This window comes from Pelophylax lessonae, assembly GCF_965119305.1.
Source record: "Pelophylax lessonae genome assembly, chromosome: 2".
Taxonomy (NCBI): Eukaryota; Metazoa; Chordata; class Amphibia; order Anura; family Ranidae; genus Pelophylax; species Pelophylax lessonae.
This window is the reverse complement of record NC_138769.1, coordinates 704,183,226-704,206,621: the sequence shown is the minus strand read 5'-3', so window position 1 is coordinate 704,206,621 and position 23,396 is coordinate 704,183,226. Positions and strand designations below refer to the sequence as shown.

General features: G+C 43.7%; 1 protein-coding gene across 5 annotated transcripts in view; it reads right to left on the bottom strand.

The window, feature by feature from the left end:
* Positions 1 to 23,396, bottom strand: part of EMSY (EMSY transcriptional repressor, BRCA2 interacting) — a 99,830-nt gene that overhangs the window by 41,589 nt on the left and 34,845 nt on the right. For 2 of the 5 annotated variants that reach the window (XM_082246164.1, XM_082246165.1), the window contains exons 11-16: positions 14,210 to 14,346; positions 9,898 to 10,071; positions 8,425 to 8,611; positions 7,621 to 7,719; positions 3,597 to 3,761; positions 1,748 to 1,900 (exon numbers count right to left, since the gene is read on the bottom strand). In XM_082246164.1, the coding sequence (XP_082102290.1) occupies positions 1,748 to 1,900; positions 3,597 to 3,761; positions 7,621 to 7,719; positions 8,425 to 8,611; positions 9,898 to 10,071; positions 14,210 to 14,346 (915 nt within the window). The remainder of the gene's footprint in view (positions 1 to 1,747; positions 1,901 to 3,596; positions 3,762 to 7,620; positions 7,720 to 8,424; positions 8,612 to 9,897; positions 10,072 to 14,209; positions 14,347 to 23,396) is intronic. The other 3 variants (XM_082246167.1, XM_082246166.1, XM_082246168.1) reach the window with 3 other exon arrangements.

Sequence of the window (23,396 nt, the reverse complement as noted above, 5' to 3'; positions counted from 1 at the left end):
GTGCCCACTCATACAGTGACTTCCGATAGTCAGTTCCCAAACCAAGCCTCCTGGTTCTTATTCACCAAATCACACTCAAGAGGGGGATCTGTGACACATGCTATAGGATAGAGGAGGGACCCAGGATCAAAAGGGTCCGACCATCCACAGGGGGGCCCGTGTCTATTCCCAAAACCCAACAGGGGAGAGGGGGAACATACTACTCACCATACCGGAACCGGCGGGCACCCCCTCCTAACAGAACCCCTCTCCACCGAAGTGGGGGGGCTGTTGACCAATACGGACGCCGCGACTCAGTTTCCAACTGGTCGTCGGCGTCCCGGCGAGACGTTTAACTCGCAGGGCCAGTCCCCGTCCAGTGGGACTATGTCGCGGCCCACCCAGCGCGGAGCTAGGGCCTGCACGCGCTCGTAGGCTGACTGGGGTGACCACTGGATCTTAACATCCAGCCCGTCGCCCAGCTCCAGCATAATTGCTTGAAGATCTCACAGGAACAACTGGAGAAAAAAGCTGCCTAAAAAAAATTTTTCTAAAACAAATCTTGCCAGGACTAAAGATCCCAGCAAGGAACTTAGGTCCTTACTCCTGACTAGACAGAAAAAAACTAACATCCTGTAGCAGAGAGAGAGAGAGGATATACCCTCTGGGACTGCCCCTAAGGTGTGGCCAGAACGTTTTCCTTCTGCCTAGTGTCCTACTCCTGTAGAGGGCAGTATATTTTTTGATATTAATCAAGAGGACTGCGTCTGTCAATGAGCGACAGAGAAAACTAAGTCAACAACTACAAAATCCTGTAGCTGCTGACTTTTAATATAAGGACACTTACCTGTTCAGGGATCCAGCGATGTCCACACCTCCTTCTTCAATCAGCTTTGGGTTCAGGCACGGGCATCTTAAAGGGGAGCTCTAGGCTGCCCCCAAAAATTGAAAAGTTAGCAGCTACAAATACTGTAGTTGCTGAATTTTAATGTAAGCACACTTACCTGTCCAGGGATCCCGCAATGTCCTCACGCGAACCGATTCTTTAATCAGCTTCGGGTGCAGGTGTCAGCATCTCTAGTAAGGGAAACCGTTAAGTGAAGCCTTGCTGCTCCTTGTGAAGGGTCCTGTAGTCTTCTGGGACCTGTGATGTGTCCCAGAAGACTACGGGGGAGAGAGGGGGCAGAACTTATGCGAGTGGGTACCTGTCAAAACCAGGTACCCCCCCACTAAAAAGTGCCAAATGTGGCAGTTAAGGGGGGGATGCAAACAAGCAGAACTTCCCCTTCTGGGTGAAGTTCCACTTTAAGTAAGGCAAACTGGCGATTTGTGAAAAGGAGAAGGAGGGGCTCTGAACTTCTGCTAGGATGGCCGCAGTGATCAAGTGGGAGGGCATATTCTAGTAGCCAATTAGACTCAGTTGCAGTGCACATGTGCAAAAAGTGACCATGTAGAAAGGGGGGCAGTGAGCAGAGGGATGACTCATCAGCTTGTTGCTTCATCATTGTGCAATTGGCAGGCTGGGGGTGTGTTACACTGCTCTTGCAGTGGAGGCCAAGATCGATTCTGGTTATGCGGTCTGCAGCAGCGCCTAGCTCACAAAACTAACCAAATGGAATTCCATATTCCATGGCATTTAATGCAGCTGCTTGCTTAGTATAAAGCGTTAAACCACTTTTTTTCTTATGCATTTTTATAGTCACAGCAATAGCCGACTAACTCTCATCCCTTCCACTGTTGTACAGCTTACTAATTATATTGCCCCTACCTGTAGATATGTATTCTGCAACCAACTCTGACTCCACCACGGAAAAGGAAGGACTTGTAGTCTGACGTTTATCAGGGGCCATCTGGATAGGAACAGCCATCTGACTGAGGTCAATGGTCGGCTGCCGGGGCTTAATGTCCACTTTCTCTTTCACTGGAGAACAAAAGGGCAATTATAAAACAGATGCCATTGGCTGACCGGGGATACTAAATGTGCCCACAGACTCATCAGCTGATCTGGTCAATTAAGGTCCTAAATGGGAAACGATCATGTGTTTAAAAGGGCAGTATGGGATCTATGTAGACACCCCCTGGCTGATCAATCACGAGGAAGAATTAAAAAAAAAAAAAAGAAGTATGGACAAAGCTCTTTTTAGCCATATTTCTCTTGTGGGTCACAAGAGCACAATTCCTTTTGTTCCCCTGTGAGCCAGAGTCAGCTTATAGAGGGCAATCAGCTGATGGGGCAGAGCCGCTCTATGCTCAGGAAGCATCCTGACAATATTGTTAGGATCCACCCCACTACCTGATTGACAGCTAGCTCCACCATTGAGCACTGGGCAGAGAGCAGGAGCCAGCCACTCCTGATCCCTTGCCAGCGATCCAGCAATTGATGGAGGGGCAGAGCAGAGAGCATTGACTAACAAAACCCCAATGTAGACTTTACCCATCACTTTCAATCCTGGAAACAGCAGGAGAAAGCAATAGAAATGGAAAGCAATGGAAAATCTAAAATTATATAGCTGTCACTGGGACAGGACCTGTGCAGAAGTCTTCCGGTCAGGACCCAGACTTGAACCTGGGACCTCCACAGTGTCTGGCAATGGCTCTACTCGCTGAGCTCCTGATTTAAGCCATGTCTTTGCACTTTCTGGTCGCCAGAATATGTCTTTGCACTTCCTGGTCGCCAGAATATGTCTTTGCACTTCCTGGTCACCAGAATATTGTGCCTTCACCAGCCAATATCTCGCTCGTCTCTCCTGCTGCCGTCCGTATCCTCGCTATCATCCGTTATCGAAACTTGGCTTGTTCCTCGACTACTCTTCTGCTTAATCCCAACCTGCAACTACTCGTTACCAACCTTTGGCTACTCCTTGACTACGCTTCAGCTTAATCCCCATCTGCTACTGGACCCTGGCTTGCTCACCTCCTGGTGGGGCGATCCTGAGGACCGCGATCTGGTGCTAACACGCAGCAAAATCCATCTCCACCATAAGGAGCGCTGGTGAAGACCGGTTAGTACTTAGATTCCGCACCTCAGGTGAGCCTGCTTCATCTGCCTGGGTGACCTCCCTGTGTGAGCTTCTGCTGCTATAGCTACTGGTCTTCAAGCCTGACCCCGGATCGTGACACTTCCAAAGTGGACATCTGAACCCAGTAGGGGTTTTTCCCCTCACTTTACTGAAAATTTCCACTCACTTTCTGTCGTGTTCCCAGGAAAGTGAGTGGAAATCTCCTCCACAGGGACACACAGAGCAAAAAAAAAAAAAAAAAAACTTCAAAAAAGGTTCCAACTCTTCCCTACTCTATCCAAAGTAAATTGAATCAGCTGATCATGGTTATTAGTCTGAGATTATGCTAATGTTGGGGGTGTCTGAAAGTTATTTGAGAGTTAGAAGGGGGCCAGAAGTTATATGTGTGTTTTACACATGGTCTATGGACATTACTATGTACTATATCACATTTTATGTTTTTAAGATGGGCTAAGTGATGAGGTGAAGCGTGGCTTACAGGAAACAGACACTTACAAGGTGATGATGAATGGGTCTCTGATGTTAGGTCTTCATCACATAGATGAAAGAAAGCCCATATATTTCACACCTCTTGTGCTTTGGTGTTATGGTACTCACTGCTGGTCTGCTGCAGCTCCATCAGGGCCTTGATGGTGGAAGTGGCAGACTGGGACTCTCCTGCGATATCTTGGTAGATTATTGTAGGAGTGGTGTCCATCGCTATTTCATGCTCCGACCACTCCTGACCACGAGATGCGATGACGTGGACTACAGGCTGGGAATCTTGTGAAACAAAGATTTTTTTATTTTTACACTGTTAAAAGGTGTTTGAAATATAAAGTTCACTTTTCCTGGTAGAAATAGGGAACCTGCTATTGCCAACTTATTGTTAAAGTGGTTTTAAACCCTTACATATATCCAGTGAAGTGACTGGTCTCAGATGAATCACAGAAATGAAACCAATCCTCCTACACAAGTTGCACCTGTTTATCTGCGGTCCTCTCTCCTCTACATTCAAAGCTTGTTTGACAGTTCAGAAAAAGTGGGCGGAGAGCTGAAGTTACACACTGCAGAGCTCAGTAAAGAGAGATCCGAGAGCTGATTAGAGGGAAGGGACATACACACACCCCCACCCCCCTCCACATAGCAACAGAGCAGAGGCTGTCAAATCAGCTGGAGGTCCCTCCTCCGTCACCATTTTTCTCTTGGCGTCAGACATGACTCATGCTGATAGCAGAGTAAAGAGGTAGCAGACAGAAATTGCACTTAGTGCTCTGGACAGAGACAATTTCACACTATAAAGAGATATGCTTTGTTCATATTTCATGTCTGAGGTTTACAACCACTTTAAATAAATTCCAGGAATCTCATCCTTATCCTTCATTTACTACTTGGCGAGTCACTGACCTGGAACAAGCATGTGCATATCAAGCAGAAAGGATGAGAATGACAAGCGCAAAGCATACACTGCTGATCAATTCAGCAGTGGCCTCTCCTATATTTCAATCCTGACAGGTATTCAAAAGCAAAATCAATCTATGTTCAGTGTCGGTTCACACTATGGCGATCCGACTTCAGGGGCGACCTGTGAAGTCGTGTGCACCGCGACTTGCACGGACTTCACATAATGGAAGTCAATGCAAGTGGCTCCGATGTCGCCCCGAAGTAGTACAGGATCTATTTTCTAAGTCGGAGCGACTTGAGTCGCTCCTATAGAACGGTTCCCGTAGCACAGAATGGACCGCGACTTGTCAGGCTGACCAGTCGCCTGGCAAGTCTCGGTAGTGTGAACCGGGACTTATAGTGAATGCAGTGAAAGTCAATCTGTGTTTATAATAAATTAATATCCATAAAACTATCTGTGCTTTTCAATAAAACTGTAATCAAAAATAAATAAGTGTATACAATATAACTCAATCAGTGTATACAATAAAAGATCAAGTGTCCATAAATCATAAGTGCATTGCAGATCCAGAGACGTGGTCACCCAGTACAAGTACAAGTGATTAGTACATAAATGTGCTCCACTCCACTGCCACCAGAGATCAAAGCCTCTCACCTCAAAATTTGACCCAGAACACTGAGCCAAACCACGCTTTTTTACCCCACTGGGGTCACTGGCTGATGTCACCGGATGGAATGGAGGTCTCTAGCTGATACACAGGGACAAGCTAACAAGCTAGTATAATCACGCTTGTAAGACAAGCCGTACAACTGAGAGGATGCAGCGAGCAGCAGGGAAGGCTCCGCCCCCTATACGCGTTACGTCTAAGCTCGCTGCATCCTCTCAGTTGTACGGCTTATGTCTTACAAGCGTGATTACAAGAAGCTGTTTGTGAGTATTTGGATTTTAACAAACAGCTGTATTCAGCTTACCCGCACGGAGAGCATTTGATTTCTTTCTTCTTCTTTTACCTATGTGGTGATCTCTATGTGCCTCATGTGAGAGCGGCACCATCGCTGTTAGCTTGTCCCTGTGTATCAGCTAGACCTCCATTCCATCCGGTGACATCAGCCAGTGACCCCAGTGGGGTAAAAAAGCGTGGTTTGGCTCAGTGTTCTGGGTCAAATTCTGAGGTGAGAGGCTTTGATCTCTGGTGGCGGTGGAGTAGAACACATTTATGTACTAATCACTTGTACTGGGTGACCACGTCTCTGGATCTGCAATGCACTTATGATTTATGGACACTTGATCTTTTATTGTATACACTGATTGATTTATATTGTATACACTTAGTTATTTTTGATTACAGTTTTATTGAAAAGCACGGATGTTTTATGGATATTAACCGGTTGCCGACTGCTCACAGTATATTTACTGCGGCAGTCAGCCCCGGCCAGGCAGAGTGACGTAGGTCTACGTCGCTCGCCTGTCACTTCTTTTAGAGCCAATAGCGGGCAAGCGCGCGCCCGCCTCGGCTCGTTCACAGAGGAGTGCGGGCGTGTGACCGGCGGACCCGATGGCCGGTACAGCGGGAGAAAGACAGAGCGGCTTATGTAAACAAGCCACCTGTCATTCTCCCCTGTGTAAAAATAAAGATCAGACGGTTCTACTATGTAGAACCGTTGATCTTTGTTTTTACACTAGGAGACATGTCCCCCTACAGTTAGAATCACGCCCCTAGGACACACTTAACCCCTCCCTGTCCAATACAGTTAACCCCTTCCCGGCCAGTGTCATTTTTGCAGTAACAGTGCATATATATAGCACTGATTACTGCAGTAATGTCACTGGTACCCCCAAAAGTGTCAAAAATGTCAGTCAAGGGTCCAATGTGTCCGCCGCAATGTCGCAGTACCGCAAAAAAAAAAAAAAAAAAAAAAAAAAAAAAAAAAAAAATCGCAGATCGCCACCATTACTTTCCCTTTGTTAGTAAACGCGATAACTTTTGCGCAAACCAATCAAAATACGCTTTTTGCGATTTTTTTTTTTACCAAACATATGTAGCGTAAAACAATTTGGCCGAAAATGTTAAAAAATTTTGATTTTTACATTTTTTTTGGGGGGGAATTTCATATAAAAAAAAAGTGAAAAATATTGTTATTTTTGCAAAAATTACGCTCTTTTTTTGTTTATAGCGCATGATCAAAAAGAAAAAAAAAAATCGCACAGGTGATCAAATACCACCAAAAGAAAGCTCTGTTTGTGGGAAAAAAAGGACGTGAAATTAGTTTAGGTACAGCGTCGCACGACCGCGCAATTGTCCATCAAAGTCTCGCAGTAAAAAAAAAAAAAAAAAAACGCAAAAAACCCCCTGGTCAGGAAGGGGGTAAAATCTTCCGGGGCTTAAGTGGTTATGTTATTATAAAACACAGATTGACTTTCACTGCATTCACTATATGCATAGATTGATTTATGTCTGGCGCAGCACTCTTGCTTTTGAATATTTTTTGTGTAAGTGATTAACACTATTTGGTGTTTGGTGCCGGATTAATTAACATCATTTATATAATTTGTTTATATAATCTTAAGTATGGTTGGTGATTGATTATTTTCACTTTTTGTTAATTGAATATTGCTGCGCTGATGGTTCTTTGCACATTAATCCTGACAGGTAGCCTGTAAATGATTCTAACAGTATGACTTAAATTAGGTCCAATATGCCTCCTCCAGTCAGATCTATAGCTCTTCAATTAGCAAAGCTCATGCTCTCTACTGATTGCAAAGCTTTAGCTGTAACTCAGTGGGGGCATATTGGACCTGGGTAGAGAGACCACTGCTTCCCCACAGATAGCAGGGGGGACTTCTATGTACCTGCTGGCAGGGGAGTAGCCTTTTTAACTCAGGATTTTGATGATTTTTACAGAAAAACAAACTTTTTAATGCATCTGGAGTTAACTCTTGGTTTAACCTTAAAGTTCAGTTGGGCTTTAAGATATAGTAGTTCGATTTTTTGTAAGCCTAACGATAACTAGTTCTCTTTAGGTAGAGTGTATAGATGTAGATGTTTGCTTATGTATATACACCGATCAGCCATAACATTATGACCACCGACAGATAAAATGAATAACATTGGTTATATCGTTCCAATGGCATGTGAAAGTGGGTGGGATAAATTAGGCAGCAAGTGAACATGTCATCTCTGAAGTTGTGTTCAAAGCAGAAAAAATAAGTAAGCGTAAGGATTTGTGCGACTTTGACCTTTGACAAAGGCCAAATTATAACAGCCAGGTGACTGGGTCAGAATAGCTCCAAACCTGCAGCTCTTGTGGAGTGTTCCTGGTCTGCAGGGGTCAGGACCTACGAAAAGTAGCCAAAGAAAGGAAAAAAACTGGTAACAGAATAATAGAGGGTGAAGGTTCACGGCTGCACGTGGGACGCGCAGACTGGCCCATGTACTTTGATCCAATAGTAGAGCTACTGTAACTCAAATTGATAAAAACAGTAATGCTGGTTCTTCAAGAAAAAGTTTCAGAACACACAGTGCATCGCAGCTTGCTGTGTATGGGTCTGCGTAGCTGCAGACAGGTCAGGGTGCTCATGCTGACCCGTGTCCACAGCCAAAAGCACCTACAATGGGCACATGAGCATCCAAACTGAACCACGGAGCAATGGAAGGTGGTGTCTTTGAGGCGTTGATTTGACCTCCAAATATTTCAGGTCTCAATCCAATCAAGGATCTTTCGGATGTGCTGGAAAAACAAGTCCAATCCATGGAGGCCCCACCTCACAACTTACAGGACTTCAAGGATCTGCTACTGACGGCTTGATGCCAGATACCACAGCATACCTTCACAGGTCAAGTGGATCCCATGCCTCAATGGGTCATGGTTTTTGTAGTTACAAAAGATGGGTGGTCATGTTATGGCTGATCTGTATATGTTTATACAAATTCAGCAGCTCTCGGAACACCAGAAACATATGAATAGCACTTTCTATACTGTACGATATATACTAGCTCTATATAAAAAACCTAGGCCTAATGCAATGTGTATTCTTGGTCACCTTGGGAGCTCTGGGAGGACTCAGTAGAGGAGGAGCTGCTCTCTGTATCTTCTTTCACTTCCTGGATGGTGGCACTGGTAGTCTCCACCACCCGCGAAGCCTGCTGAAGTGTTTCCGTCACCAGCTGTCTGGTATGTTCGCTCATGACTGTGGCCTGAAATGTCACTGGCTTTGGCTTTATAAGGACCTGAAACAAGAAAAACACTAGTAGGATTCATTTCTAACAGTACTACCCAAATGTCACAATCATTTCATGTATATATGTAATGATTTGACTGGAGGTGTCTAGGGAAGATGGATATTGTGCTCTATTGTCTGATTAACTACCTCATTTCCAGAGGACATTGATGCCCAGGCAGAATTTTGCAGCAGCACGTTACTAATTTGCACACTTAAACAGCACAATAGTGTCTGTATACACTCAAACACATATATATACACACACATACACACACACACACACACACACACACACACACACATATATAATATATATATATATATATATATATATATATATATATATATATATATATATATATATACATACATACATACACATACATACACACACATCTATACCCATGCACGCACATACATCTATACACACACACACATACATATAATATATGTATATGTGTGTATATATATATATATATATATATATATATATATATATACATACACACACATACACACACATATACATACATACATACATACATACACACACACACACATGGCCTGACACACCCCACCAACAACAGGGGAGTGCTGTTCACGGGGCATGCAAGACCACTGGATATCCAGAACAGCTTACTACAGTTAAACACCAATGCATAGTATAAAAGCAAAAAATGTGCTTGTTATGTAAGCAAGTAAAACGGGGGGGCTTTAAACTGGGTATTAAAGAGGCAGATCATTAATTGTGATGGAGCTGCCAAAGCAACAGACCAAAAAAAGTAACTTTTTTTTTTTTAATGCAGCACATCACAACACACATAGCATGTACTTGGTGGTGTGCTTCAGAGCTGATATGTTGACTGCTACTCCTATTCTAAATGGGGTGTCATGCTAAATGAGTGTGCAACACACCTGAGAAGGTCCATAGGAAACTATTAACGTATGCGTTGCGGTAACGAGCCTTGGTGCCATTTATTCTGAATGGCACCTTAAAACACTTGAGTCACTGCAATGTGCGCCGATGCACTCACATGCTTTTTTGGTGCATTTTTATGCATTGGGCAGCCTTGAATGGACTGCCTAAACACACACAAGGCACTTTACCGTGCAACACAGAGCAATAGTGTGAACAGGCCCTTATACTTACCATCTCCTTCGTTCCCCCACCCCTTTGTTTGACTGCTGGAGGTGAAAAGGGTTAGTTTAGCGTAAGAGACAGTTCTCAAGCAATATTCCATGAGGTTGAAGGAAGATATCCCCAAAGTGAGAAAAAAAGCACTGCCTACGCACCTGGGTCTTCCCCTGCTGGCCATACACTATCTTGGTGGGAATAATCTTGGTAGCCGGTTGTACAGTTGAACCAATACCCTTGGGTTGTGTGACGATCATCTTGGTGATTGGGCGGGTGGCTGTAATGATAGCTGGCTTTGCTCCCGCAGGTACGGCTTGCAGAGTTTTATCTCCCTAAAAAATAAAAAAAAAAATTAGCAGAAAAAATTCACTTATGTAAGCTGAACTGTGTAGCACTCACATCCACAAAGGAAGCTTTGCTGGTCCCTACTTTCAGACCATCTATGAAAAGGAAAATGTTCCAAGTAGGGCTGCACGATTTTGGAAAAAAAAAAAAAAAAAAAAAAAAAAAATCACATTGCGATATTTTTCCCCCAACGATGTATATTGCAATATTTATACTGCATATATATAGTAATATGGGGGAGGTGTATGCACTATATATACTGTTGTCTATATAAATCTTGAATAATAATCTAACCATCCCTCATTATATATAGATATGTATATACACACCTCCCCCACTCACATTACACCACATACAGTATACACCCCCTCATTGTATTACCCCCCTCACATATTGATATATAGACCTCTCCGCCCCCCCCTCTTCCTGATGTACATGGTACAGTAGCCTCCCCCCCCGTATTTGGTACCATCTTGGCGGCCTCAGCCCACGTGCGCTCCCTCCGCCTCTTGTTTGTCCCTCATGATCGGGGTGTGAAGTCGGTTCTCCCGGAGGGAGGGGGAATCTCTCTGGCTGTGGGCAGACGGAAGTGGAGGTAACGCTGGGAGTTGTAGTCCTCTCCCCTGGGAAGCTCCTTAGCACCGGAACCACACTCCCAGTCCGCACAATACACTTCCGCCCTACAACACAGCGAACCAATCACTTTGTGAGTAGCGGAACAGTAAACCAATCAGGTGTGCAGGCACGCCTGATTGGTTCGCTGTGCCGCTGCTCACCGCTCAGTGAGGAGGAGAACTAGCTGCAGGGCAGACTGAACATGTGCGACGGATGTCAGGCTGTGTTCTTCTACCACCAATGTGAGTCCTGACTTCTCTGCCTTACATCGTATGTTCGGCGATGTGACTATCGCCCACGCTCGCAGCACGATAGTCGATAGCACATCGACTATCGTTCAGCCCTAGTTCCAAGTATACAGATCATTTGTATATTTTACCAACAAATACAGTTTCCTGGGAGATATGAAAAAGTGGATGGATGCATCAGAAAGCTAGAGAGTTCAAGGAGAAAAATTTACTTTAACCCCTTCACACCTAAAAGGTAAAACAATTCTAAGGCTCGGTTCACACTGGAGCGGCACGACTCTGTACTACTTCGGGGGCGACTTGTGCATTCCCATGCACCACGACTTCGGAGCGACTTGCATGGACTTCACATAATGGAAGTCTATGCAAGTCGCTTCGAGGTCGCCCCGAAGTAGTACAGGACCCTTTTTCTAAGTCGGAGCGACTTGTGTCTCTCATATTAGAACGGGTCCTGTAGTAGTCAATGGACCGCGAGGGAGCGCGACTGGTCAGGCTGACAAGTCGCGCTAGTGTGAATCAACTCTTAATGTGTCCAAGCACAAATTTGCAAACTTGACATGTGTTAATAAAACCGTACACATCACCACAACTACTTTGTGCATCCAGGTGGATTACACCTCCTTTCTTTTCCATAACCTACTACCCAAAGAACAACCCAAATGAAATTCTCCGACTTCTAACAATTGCAGCGATAACACATGTGTTTGTTAGTTGTTTGTACTAGTAGTACAGCCCAGAAACAATAGTGCATTTTCGTATTTTACACTTTTTTTTTTTTATCCTGCCTAAAACACACCAAACACCAGCCGACACCGATACCAACTTAAAGAAAAAAAAAAAATGTAATTCTACCCAAAATATGCTGACTGTAACCTTTGACACTGACCCTACTGCTAACCCTGGTAAACCTTGATCTTTTTTTTTTTTCTGTTTATTTCTTTACACACTTTGGTTTCTTTACATTTCCTCTCCTGTAAGATGATGATCCAATGTATCCTTTTCTTCATTCAGAAAAAGAAGTAAACACAGGAGCAGGTACACGGTGACAGCCAATCAGACGCTACCACAGCAATCATGTGACCTGGAACCACCAGTCCTGGCCCCCGATCATCGGTGAGAGCCCAGTCTCTGTGCTGCGCCACGCTCCCAGAACAAAAAGGAAATACACATATATGCGGCCTGAGGAAAGTGAGCTTTTTTCCATGGGGCCGCATACATGTCAGGAGGGAAGGGGTCAAGGAAGATTTTAAAAAGTTATTGTTACAATGTCCAAAAATATTTGGAAAATTGAAAACATGATATGCACAAATACAAACGATTCTAAAAAAAAAAAAAAAAATTGAAAATGTAAAAATTGTAATCTTGTGTTTGGTGGGCCTTTCTCTGCACAGCAGGGCTGTCAACGGGACAGGACTAAAAGGGAAAACTTCCAATAGGGGACACCTGTTCGTGTGACAGCGGTCTACAATGATTTCATGCATTTCCTTGTGTGTATACAGGACAAGTAGTGAAGGTAAATATACCCAATAGAACATAGAAAAAATGTGTTTAACTATTTTCTACCCCTATCCAAGCTTAAAAAAAAAAAAAAAAGCCTTAGGGCCCTTTCACACGAGCGATCCAATCCGATCCACCTGTCAGTTTTTCAGGCGGACCTGATTGGATGCTCAATGCATCCCTATGGGGCAGCGGGTGTCAGCGGAGACATGTCCGCTGACACCCGCTGCTATCAGATTCCGATCCTGTCCGTGAAATCCGGATGGATGGAAACCCTATTTTCCATCTGTCTGGAGGATCGGATGGGATCGGATGAGGACAGGTGGTCCGTTCTCATCCGATCCCCCATAGAAGAGTAATGTACAAAAAAATAACCGCGCTAAGCACAAAATAATATAAGTGAATCAATAAATGCAATATAAATAGCGTGATAAGTATAGTAAGCAGCAGCTATAGTGGGAAACACTAGAAACAAAATTATAAGGAATAGCCGCGCTAATTTGAAATCTTGATTGTGAATCAAACTGATAAAACAAATACAGATATTCAAATAGTATTTGTGTGAATAACTCAATACATTAATTGCCCTCCTCTCTCTTACATATCCTTATGGGTAACTGAGCTCTGGATGGGATTGGCTGTATATGGTACTTGGCAGACATCGTGGTTCTCTGCACATTGTGTGGACTGACTTGGCAGAGGCACTACGTCATCTGTAGAATCCATAGATGTCCTAACCTAAGTCGAATGCTGTCACTTATCTGTGATCTGGTAAGCGCTTAGCATATCTCTTGCATGTCTCATTGACAGCGGAGGAAGTCACAACATATGGTGGTGGATTCCTTTCCTGCACCCAACACCCTGCACTGGATCTTTTGCTGTTCATTTGGACATTCAGTATATTGCCTATCTTGGTATTTTCTTTGTATTTATTTATTGGGATTTTTATTTATGTATTGAGTTATTCACACAAATACTATTTGAATATCTATATTTGTTTTATCAGTTTGATTCACAATCAAGATTTCAAATTAGCGCGGCTATTCCTTATTATTTTGCCCCATAGAGGAGAGCGGAGATCTGACAGCTCCATCTCTGCACACACAGCGGAGACAGAGCGGTCATCCGCCTGCTCAGCGGGGATTGGCGGATCGATCCCCTGCTGAGCAGAACGGACTCCGTCAGGCGGTGCGCCCGTGTGAAAGGGGCCTTACAATTGTATACCTGCAAAGTTCCACAAATACCTGTTGATCCTGCCAGTGAAGCCCACCAAATGAAGCTTCCTGTGATGGGGTGGGAATGGTGCTGCACTGCTCCAGAATCCAGAGCAGAGTTGCCCCTCTCATGAAGGCTGAGCCTGTTTGCACTACAATGGGATGAGAAGATATTGCAGGGAGCATGGCAGTGAGCGTTGTCACCACTGATTCACAGGCCGGTAGCTTGTCAATCAGCACCTGGCCACACCTACTTCTCCCCACTGCTCTCTGGATTACAGCACTGCCTCCGTTACTTAACTCCTCCCACTATGAGCTGCAGTGTCTGGGAGGGGGAGCGTGCGAGACACAAATGGAGGATTGGGCTCGGTCAGGAGAGGTAAAGAAGTTTTTTGCTTACTTTATAGGTGCGCAGCTAATAGCAACTGGATTTGGTACTTGTCTACATTTTCATACAGGAAATTTTAATTTCTCTTCAATTATATATTAAAAAGAAAAATAGTGAATAGTGATTCCAGCTTGTACAAATTAGCCCCATGCGGTGTACTTACACTGGCGTTTAGCAAGGTTGTCATTACATTCTTCCCAGGAATACCCTGTATGGTCGTCCCTTTCCCAGTAGTTTTCTGCACCACAATGACATTTGGTTTAGAAGTCATGGGGATGGTGGTTATTTTTGTTGTCGTGCCTTGACCAGAAAAGAAAGAAATAATTCAAATTTAAAAAAAAGCTATTTCCAGGATATGTGGCTGGCCATACATGGATACATATTTTTAACAACAGATACATCATTCCAACAGTAACAGTAATTTTTTTTAAATAAAGGCTCCAGTTTTTTTTCTTTAAAATAAAAAACATGTCATATTCACCTACTCTTCTATGGTCCCCCGCCGTCGCATTACCCCAAAGCAAACAGGTGACTATGAGGGCACCCAAGCAGACTCGCTCCTGAGCCGCAGCTCTGCTTGTCAATTCATACACAGAGCCGCTGATCAGCCCCAACCCCTCTTCCTCATTGGCTGTGATTGACGGCAGTGGGAGCCAATGGCTCCAGCTGCTGCCTCAGCCAATGAGGAGTGAGTCCCTGGAGAGCAGAGGCTCTTGAGTACATTGCTGGATCAAGATGGGCATCAAGTTATTGGGGGGCTGCTGCCCAGTGAAGGTTTTTAACTTTCATGCATAAAAAAACCTTGAGCCTTTAGCACCACTTTAGACCGAATGGATGTACTGAATTACCTAAGAAGTAAAGCAAACAACTTAAACTATTCAATTTTCTTTTATTCTGTTACTTATTTTGATGCAATTTTAAAGTGTATTTAAACTAAAAAAACAGAAATGTATTCTTCTCCCTTTTAAAAATTATACCATGGAAAGCATTTTTTGCTTGTTTCCATTTAAGAAGTTCCAAAAATACCTGTATGTGCCGAAAAAACATTGGTAACTTCCTGGTCTCTGTGTGCTGCAAGCTTCGTAATTACACTTTTCTCAGATCCAGCTGAAGACTACAGAACCAAAAGGAGAGGGGGGGGGGGGAATATCTAGTCCCATCTGGTTTCTGCTGACCTCCTAGAATATGGTGGAATTCGTTTTGTCCTGCTTGGGCAAGAAGTGTGCTACTTCCAGAATAATTAAATAAAAAAAGGAAAAAAAAAAAAAAAAATGCAAATCACCACATCTAAAGACTGGTAGACAAGATACATTTTTGTGTTTAGATACGCTTTAAGATGCACAGCAATGAAAATATGAAAATAAATTTTAAAAAAAAGTATATATATATATATATATATATATACACACATATATACACACACATACCCACACTCACACAGAGAGATATAGATAGATATAAAAAACATACATACACATATACACACACACACTGTATCTCACAAAAGTTAGTACACCCCTCACATTTTTGTAAATATTTTATTATATCTTTTCATGTGACAACACTGAAGAAATGACACTTTGCTACAATGTAAAGTAGTGAGTGTACAGCTTGTATAACAGTGTAAATTTGCTGTCCCCTCAAAATAACTCAACACACAGCCATTAATGTCTAAACCGCTGGCAACAAAAGTGAGTACACCCCTAAGTTAAAAATGTTCAAATTGGGCCCAATTAGCCATTTTCCCTCCCCGGGGTTATGTGACTCGTAAGTGTTACAAGATCTCAGGTGTGAATGGGGAGCAGGTGTGTTAAATTTGGTGTTATCGCTCTCACTCTCTCATACTGGTCACTGGAAGTTCAACATGGCACCTCATGGCAAAGAACTCTCTGATGATCTGAAAAAAAAGAATAGTTGCTCTACATAAAGATGGCCTAGGCCAGGGGTCTCCAAACTATGGCCCTCCAGTTGTTCAGGAACTACAATTCCCATCATGCCTAGTCATGTCTGTGAATGTCAGAGTTTTACAATGCCTCATGGGACGTGTAGTTCCGCAACAGCTGGAGGGCCGTAGTTTGAGGATCTGTGGCCTAGGCTATAAGATTGCCAAGACCCTGAAAATAAGCTGCAGCATGGTGGCCAAGACCATACAGCAGCTTAACAGGACAGGTTCCATCTGAACAGGCTTCACCATGGTCGACCAAAGAAGTTGAGTGCACATGCTCAGCGTCACATCCAGAGGTTGTCATTGGGAAATTGCAGAAATGCTGGCAGCACTCTTACGTCTGAGGTTGAAGGGGTGGGGGGGTCAGCCTGTCAGCGCTCAGACAATACGCCGCACACTGCATCAAATTGGTCTGCATGGCTGTCGTCCCAGAAGGAAGCCTCTTCTAAAGATGATGCACAAGCCCGAAATACAATTTGCTGAAGCAGACAAAGGACATGGATTACTGGAACCATGTCCTGTGGTCTGATGAGACCAAGATAAACTTATTTGGTTCAGATGGTGTCAAGCGTGTGTGGCGGTAACCAGGTGAGGAGTACAAAGACAAGTGTGTCTTGCCTGCAGTTAAGCATGATGGTGGGAGTGTCATGGTCTGGGGCTGCATGAGTGCTGCCATTATATAACGGTATAACCTCACGCTTATGGTATTGTGCATAAATGAAGAAAGTATCTGTGCAATCAATAGCTGCTTGATGCAAATTAAAGTGCTAGTGCCTTTAAAGTGGTTTAAACCCAATGCTGCAGCTGCTTATTAAGATTTTATATATGAAATATGCAATTAAAAAAAAAAAAAAAATTGTGCAAGTATGCAAAAAATTGTGCAAAATATAACAATGTGCAAATCTCGCAAAATCAAGCAATATGCTATAAATTCATAAATCATAAAGTCCATAAAATCAATCAAGTGTTTATTAGGTGCAGATAAAGTGCTTCACTGTGTGCATAGGTTGAGGTGATCCCCTTGTGGTAGTCTACTTAACCCAATTTGTAAATATAGGGCATTCAATAAAAATTCTGCAGTGTAGTCACAGCCTTCCCTGTCAGCCTGGAATCCACGAAAATATAGAAGAGATCCTTACTGGTGGTCCTTTCTGTGCATCCCGAGTCCCTTTCTTGATTTTTATTTATAAGATGGGGTTCCAATTTGTAGAGTAATCCTTTCTTCTCCAAGTGATACTCAGATGTAGTTGGTCATGGCTGCTGTATAGCATCAAGACCATGTAGCGCTTAGGTGGTCACCCCGACCAGGAACAGTAACTTATGTCCAGTTTAGTTACTACAACCAGGTGAGGAGTACAAAGACAAGTGTGTCTTGCCTGCAGTTAAGCATGGTGGTCGGAGTTTAATGGTCTGGGGCTGCATGAGTGCAGCCAGCACTGGGGAGCTACAGTTCATTGAGGGAACCATAAATGCCAACATGTACTGTGACATACTGAAGCAGAGCATGATCCCCTCCCTTCAGAGACTGGCCGCAGGGCAGTATTCCAACATGATAAAGACCCCAAACACACCTCCAAGACGAACACTGCCTTGCTAAAGAAGCTGAGGATAAAAGGTGATAGACTGGTCAAGCACGTTTACAAACCTAAACCTTATTGAGCATCTGTGGGGCATCCTCAAACAGAAGGTGGAGGAGTGCAAGGTCTCTAACATCCACCAGCTCTGTGATGTCATCATGGAGGAGTAGAAGAGGACTCCAGGGGCAGCCTGTAAAGCTCTGGTGAACTCCATGCCCAAGAGGGTTAAGGCAGTGCTGGAAAATAATGGTGGCCACAGAAAATATTGACACTTTGGGCCCAATTTGGACATTGTCACTTAGGGGTGTACTCACTTTTGTTGCCAGCAGTTTAGATATTAATGGCTGTGTGTTGAGTTATTTTGAGGGGACAGCAAATTTACACTGTTATACAAGCTCTACACTCACTACTTTACATTGTAGCAAAGTGTCATTTCTTCAGTGTTGTCACATGAAAAGATAGAATAAAATATTTACAAAAATGTGAGGGGTGTGCTTACTTTTGTGAGATACTGTATATAAATACCTACATATATACACACACACTAAGAAATATTCTATGTATATAATTTACAATAGGGAACTTCCCCAGACAATATCCCTAAAAACACATCACATGGTGGGATTTTTTTTTACCCGCTGTCCGTGGCAGACATGCTGCTAGCACTATATAAAAGGACACTGAATAAACAGTGAAGAGTTTAATGGGCCAGCGCAGCAAAGTTACAAGGTGTCATATGAATGTAGCACCGTCTGGAGACACCAGCCCATCGTAACACCTTGTAAGACAGACACAGGGCAGCTGGAACCACAACTCTCACACTATAAAATTGCTGAAATAAAATAAATAGAAGAAAAAACGCCCTCTGCCCTACAGATAGGGGAAAAAAAAAAAAAAAAAAAAAACACATTACATTCCAGAAGATGGGGTAAACAATAGATTGTAAGCTCTTCTGAGCAGGGCCCTCCTAATCCTCCTGTATTGTAACTGTACTGTCTCCCTTTTATATTGTAAAGCGCTGTGTAAACTGCTGGCGCTATATAAATCCCGAATAATAATAAAAACAAAATGTATTCGGTAAGGCCCCATTCACACTAGTGCGACTTGTCCCGCGATTTTGGACCGCAAAAAAATAAATAAAATCGCATGACGAGTCGTTTTCCATTATTTTCAATGAGTCCCATTCATATCAGTGCATTTTGAAGTCGCACCGACTTCAAAGTAGTTCCTGCACTACTTTGCCACGATTTTAATGCGTTTTGAGGCATATAGCCTTGCCTTTGCTTTCAAAATCGCATCAATATCGCGGCAAAATCACAGCAAAATCGCAGGAAAATTGTGTCGCATAAGTGTGAAAGGGGCCTTAAATGCCATCCAAGTCATAGCGTTCAGAATCCATGTACAGATCAGTGAAAGATAACATTTATTTGCCTGCTTTTGGCTTTTTTGCTCATTGAACAGGTCTGAAAATGTTTCTTATTCTGGTTATAGAAAATCTGATCAGAGCTCAATGGGCTTTTTGTTCCCTTTATAATATGTTCTCTCCACAAACGTCTAATGCCCTGTACACACGTTCAGATAATCGGACGACTTATCGTTCACATTTTGTTGCAGGATACTAATATCGAATTCAACAATGCATATAAACGTAGGATGGTGCAAAACAAAAAATGGCAGCCAGGCTTTTTCCGTGCTATTTTAGTGTTACTGAGCATGTGCGGTCTTTGTCGATCGATTTTTAGTGAACCCATAGTGTACAGATGAAACGAATGTCATTCGTGAGGCTGTCGTACAACAGAAGTTTTCCTGTTTGTCCCTTTGGATTTTGTTGGATGAACTGTCGTGATCGGCTGTCGAAAGCTGTGTACAAACGATCAGATTATCGCGCGATCAGGTCGAAAGCGAGTTTTATCGTACGATTATCGGAACGTGTGTACAGGGCTTAAAGCGGAGTTCCAGACCAATTTTATTTTTTTAAACCCCAGAGATATTCTTTTGAATCCATGAAATCTATTTTATATTAGCCAATTATATTATTGTGTGCTGTGTTATAAATCATTTTTTTTAACAAACTAACTTTATATTTTTTCTGCAGCGGGATCCCATCTTAGATGTGGGCATGTGAAGCCCACATGTACCTTCTTCCGTGAATAGATGCTGCTGGTTTACCAGAGTCAGAAGACCTACTCGAGGAAAATTTTAATGCAGAGCGGACAGCTGACTGAGAGGAGGCGGGGCTGAGGTGCGGCCGTGTCAGTAATGCAGGGCTTCTAGCTTTTAATGGCTAGAAGCCCTGCATTACTGACACGGCCGCACCTCCGTCCCACCTTCTCTCAGTCAGCTCTCCGCTCTTACAATTTTCCTCCATTTCCGTCCCGCCTCCTCTCAGCTCTCCCATTCGCCCAGCCCCACCCCCTGTAAGGACCCGAAGACGCGCCTCCTCTCAGCTGTCCGCTCTGTATTAAAATTTTCCTCCACCTCCGTCCCTCCTCCTCTCAGCTCTCCAATCCGCCCAGCCCCCTGTAAGAACCCGATGACGCGGCGGCAACTTCGTCCTGCCTCAGCCCCGCCTCCTGTCAGTAAGCTGTCCGCTCTGTATTAAAATTGATGACGCACATCTCCCAGGAGCCTGTGCGCCGCAGGAAGTGACATAGCTCGCCGCGGCGCCGAAGGAGGAAGAAAATTACTTACCCCCTAGCAACAAGGTAAGCCAATCAAGAAAAAAAAAAAAGAAGTGGGCAATGCTGTTTTTAATTGAGGAATGCCAGCAATTTCTAAAAAGTTTAAAACATGGGTGGAACTCCGGTTTAAGCAGCTGAAGTTGGTCACACGCAGGTCATCTGCATCTGCAATAGATTCAGAATGGTCTCAGAAGAGTCCAAAACTGATGTCAAACGTATGCTGCATTTGTCCACTTAAAGCGGAAGTAAACCTATCGATTTAACAGTTTCAAAAAACAGTTACATTCCCGGCATGCCAAGAAATGCTAACTGCCACATTTGTTGTGCTCTCAACCAAACTTGTCAAACCATCCCAATGGCTGGTGTCAAAACTGATCACATGTGCAACATCATGGCAATTGAAGATTAACCACTTGCCAACCCCGCCCCACGCAGATTTACTGCGGCAGGGCGGCTAGGCGGCGCATAATCACGTAGATCTACGTGATCATGTGCAAGCAGTCTCACCGACGCGCGGGCCGCCTGAGCCGCGCTCCCACTGTGATTAGACACAGCGGGAGCCAGACCGTGGGAGGAGCAGCGGCGATCGCAGCCGGCCTCCCGCAATCATCACAGAAACTGACAGATGACCCGCCTGCCTATGTAAACAAAGCAGGCGAGTCTTCTGTCACACAGACAGGGAGAGATCAGGAGTTTCAGCAAAGCTGACACCCCAATGTCTCTGTGCCTGTCATAGAGCCCATCCCCCCCTCACACAGTGAGTAATGGGCCATAAACACTATACAATTGTCTTTAGGCTTTTTCCTTTAGATTTACCAAAACCATATAATATGAGGTCAAACCTAAACACTTCCCAATTTGTATGCAATTAGGCATTCCCTTGCACTACATAGTTGAAGGTAAATTTAAAGGAAATCTAACAACAAGAGTTGTATTATGTGTATCCAGCTTTAGCATATTTAAGCATACATTAACCCCTTTGATCACCCCCAGTATTAACCCCTTCCCTGCCAGTGTCATTATTACAGTAACAGTGCATATTATTTAGCTCTGATTACTGTAGTAATGTCACTGGTCCCCCCAAAAAAGTGTCAAAAATGTCAGTTAGGGGGCCGCAATGTCGCAGTCCCGCAAAAAATCGCCACCATTACTAATAAAATAAATTCCAAAAATCTATCCCATAGTTTGTAAACGCTAAAACTTTTGTGCAAACCAATTAAAATACACTTTTTGGATTTTTTTTCACCAAAAATATGTGGTAGAATACAAAATTGGCCTAAACTGATAAAAAAAATTGCATTTTTAAAAATTTTTAAATTGGGAATGTTATATAGCAGAAAGTAAAAAATATTGCATTTCTTTTCGTTTATAGCGCAAAATCTAAAAAATCGCAGAGGTGATCAAATACCACCAAAAGAAAGCTCTATTTGTGGGGGAAAAAAGGACATCAATTGCATTTGGGTACAGCGTCGCCCGACCGCGCAATTTTACATTATAGTAACGCAGTGCCGAATCGCAAAAAACGGCCTGATCAATAAGGGGCTAAAACCTTCTGGAGCTGAAGTGGTTAAACAGAGGCCAGGTGGCAGCTTCCTTGGCTGAAAACGATAGGAGCGTTTACACCCATCTTTAAAGCTCATTGACACAACCTAAAAATGGTTTCGGTATGTAGAATAATCATTGAGTTATTGCTAAATTAAAGTAATTGTAAAGTCTTGTGGGTTTTTTTTTTTAATAATGTTATACTTCCCTCCTCTGTGCAGTTGATTTTGCACAGAGCAGCCCGGATCCTCCTCTTCTTGGGTAGCTCTCCGCTGCTCCTGGCCCCTCCCTCCTATTGAGTGCCTCCACCGCAAGCATCTTTCTATGGGGGCACCCAAGCCGAGCTGCAGCTCCGTGCGTCCCTCTCTCTCCTGATTGGCTGACTTTGACAGCAGCGGAAGCTGCTGTGTCTCAGCCAATCAGGACGGAGAGTCCTGGACGGCCGAGGGACTTGTGGACATTGCTGGATAGAGATGGGGCTCAGATAAGTATTAAGGGGTGCTGGGGCGACTGCTACACACAGTAGATTTTTTTTTAATCTTAATGCATAGAATACATTAAGATAAAAAAGCTTCTGACTTTACAACTCCTTTAACGGACATTGCAAAATTTGGCTTGGTATTGATAAGCTCCATTCATGAGAAGGGTAGAAAGGAACTTTTTTTTTTTTTTTTTTTTTTTTAAATTAGATCTCAAACTGTGTTTGATTTCTTCACTTTAAGGGCTAGTTCACACCACATGCAGGACAGACCGGCTTTCTTGCTCCCTTAAAACTGGTAAGAACAGCTTAACCCATTCAAATCAGAAGGTGGCGGACGCTACATGCTTTCCTGGACATGACCTACTCTCCATACCCTAGTGACGTCCAGGCGCTCCGGATTTCAGTCATGCCGGTACTAGCTAATATCCATACCAACTGATAAGAACAGATACTACACTTGATCTTAGCCAAAAGGGGTGTCCAAGGGTAATGCACTAGGTGCTTGCGCCTCCTTTCTTTTCTATACTTTTAGTCTCTGGAGTTTCTCCATCTGAGGAGAGCAGCATGCCTACTATTCCCATTGGAGTGAGCGCTTGGGTCATTCAGTTGTTTGAAGAATTACTGTGCCCAGAGCTGGATGTCGCCGGTCATATCCTTACCTGGCTCCCAGGTGGCATGGGAGAGTCTGGTAAAGGCTGTGGTAGCAGGATGGGCATGGGTCTCGCTGGAACTCGCCCTGGTGCACTCGGAGAGGCTTTACCAGCGCCCAGTTTAGGCATCTGGGGAATCCGAACTGTAATGTCAGAATCGATCCAATACCTGGACCGGTTGAGTGGCATCAGCCACCAGCGGACTTAACCACGCTGTCGGCTAAAAACGAGCCACAGGAGTGCAGAACGGATTTCACACCTGTGATCCATAAAAGAATTAGGGCCCAAAAAAAAAAAAAAAAAAAATCTTTGGCCATATTTCTCCTTAGGTTAGGTTTTTTTCTTGCACTTAAATGGTATTTCGCATAAAGGCAGGGCCTAAATAACCTAGATATAATACTGTGCCCACAAGGGATTTCATGCAATTGTTGCCTATCACATCCAACCAGGCCTTATATTGTATTCTGAGAAAAA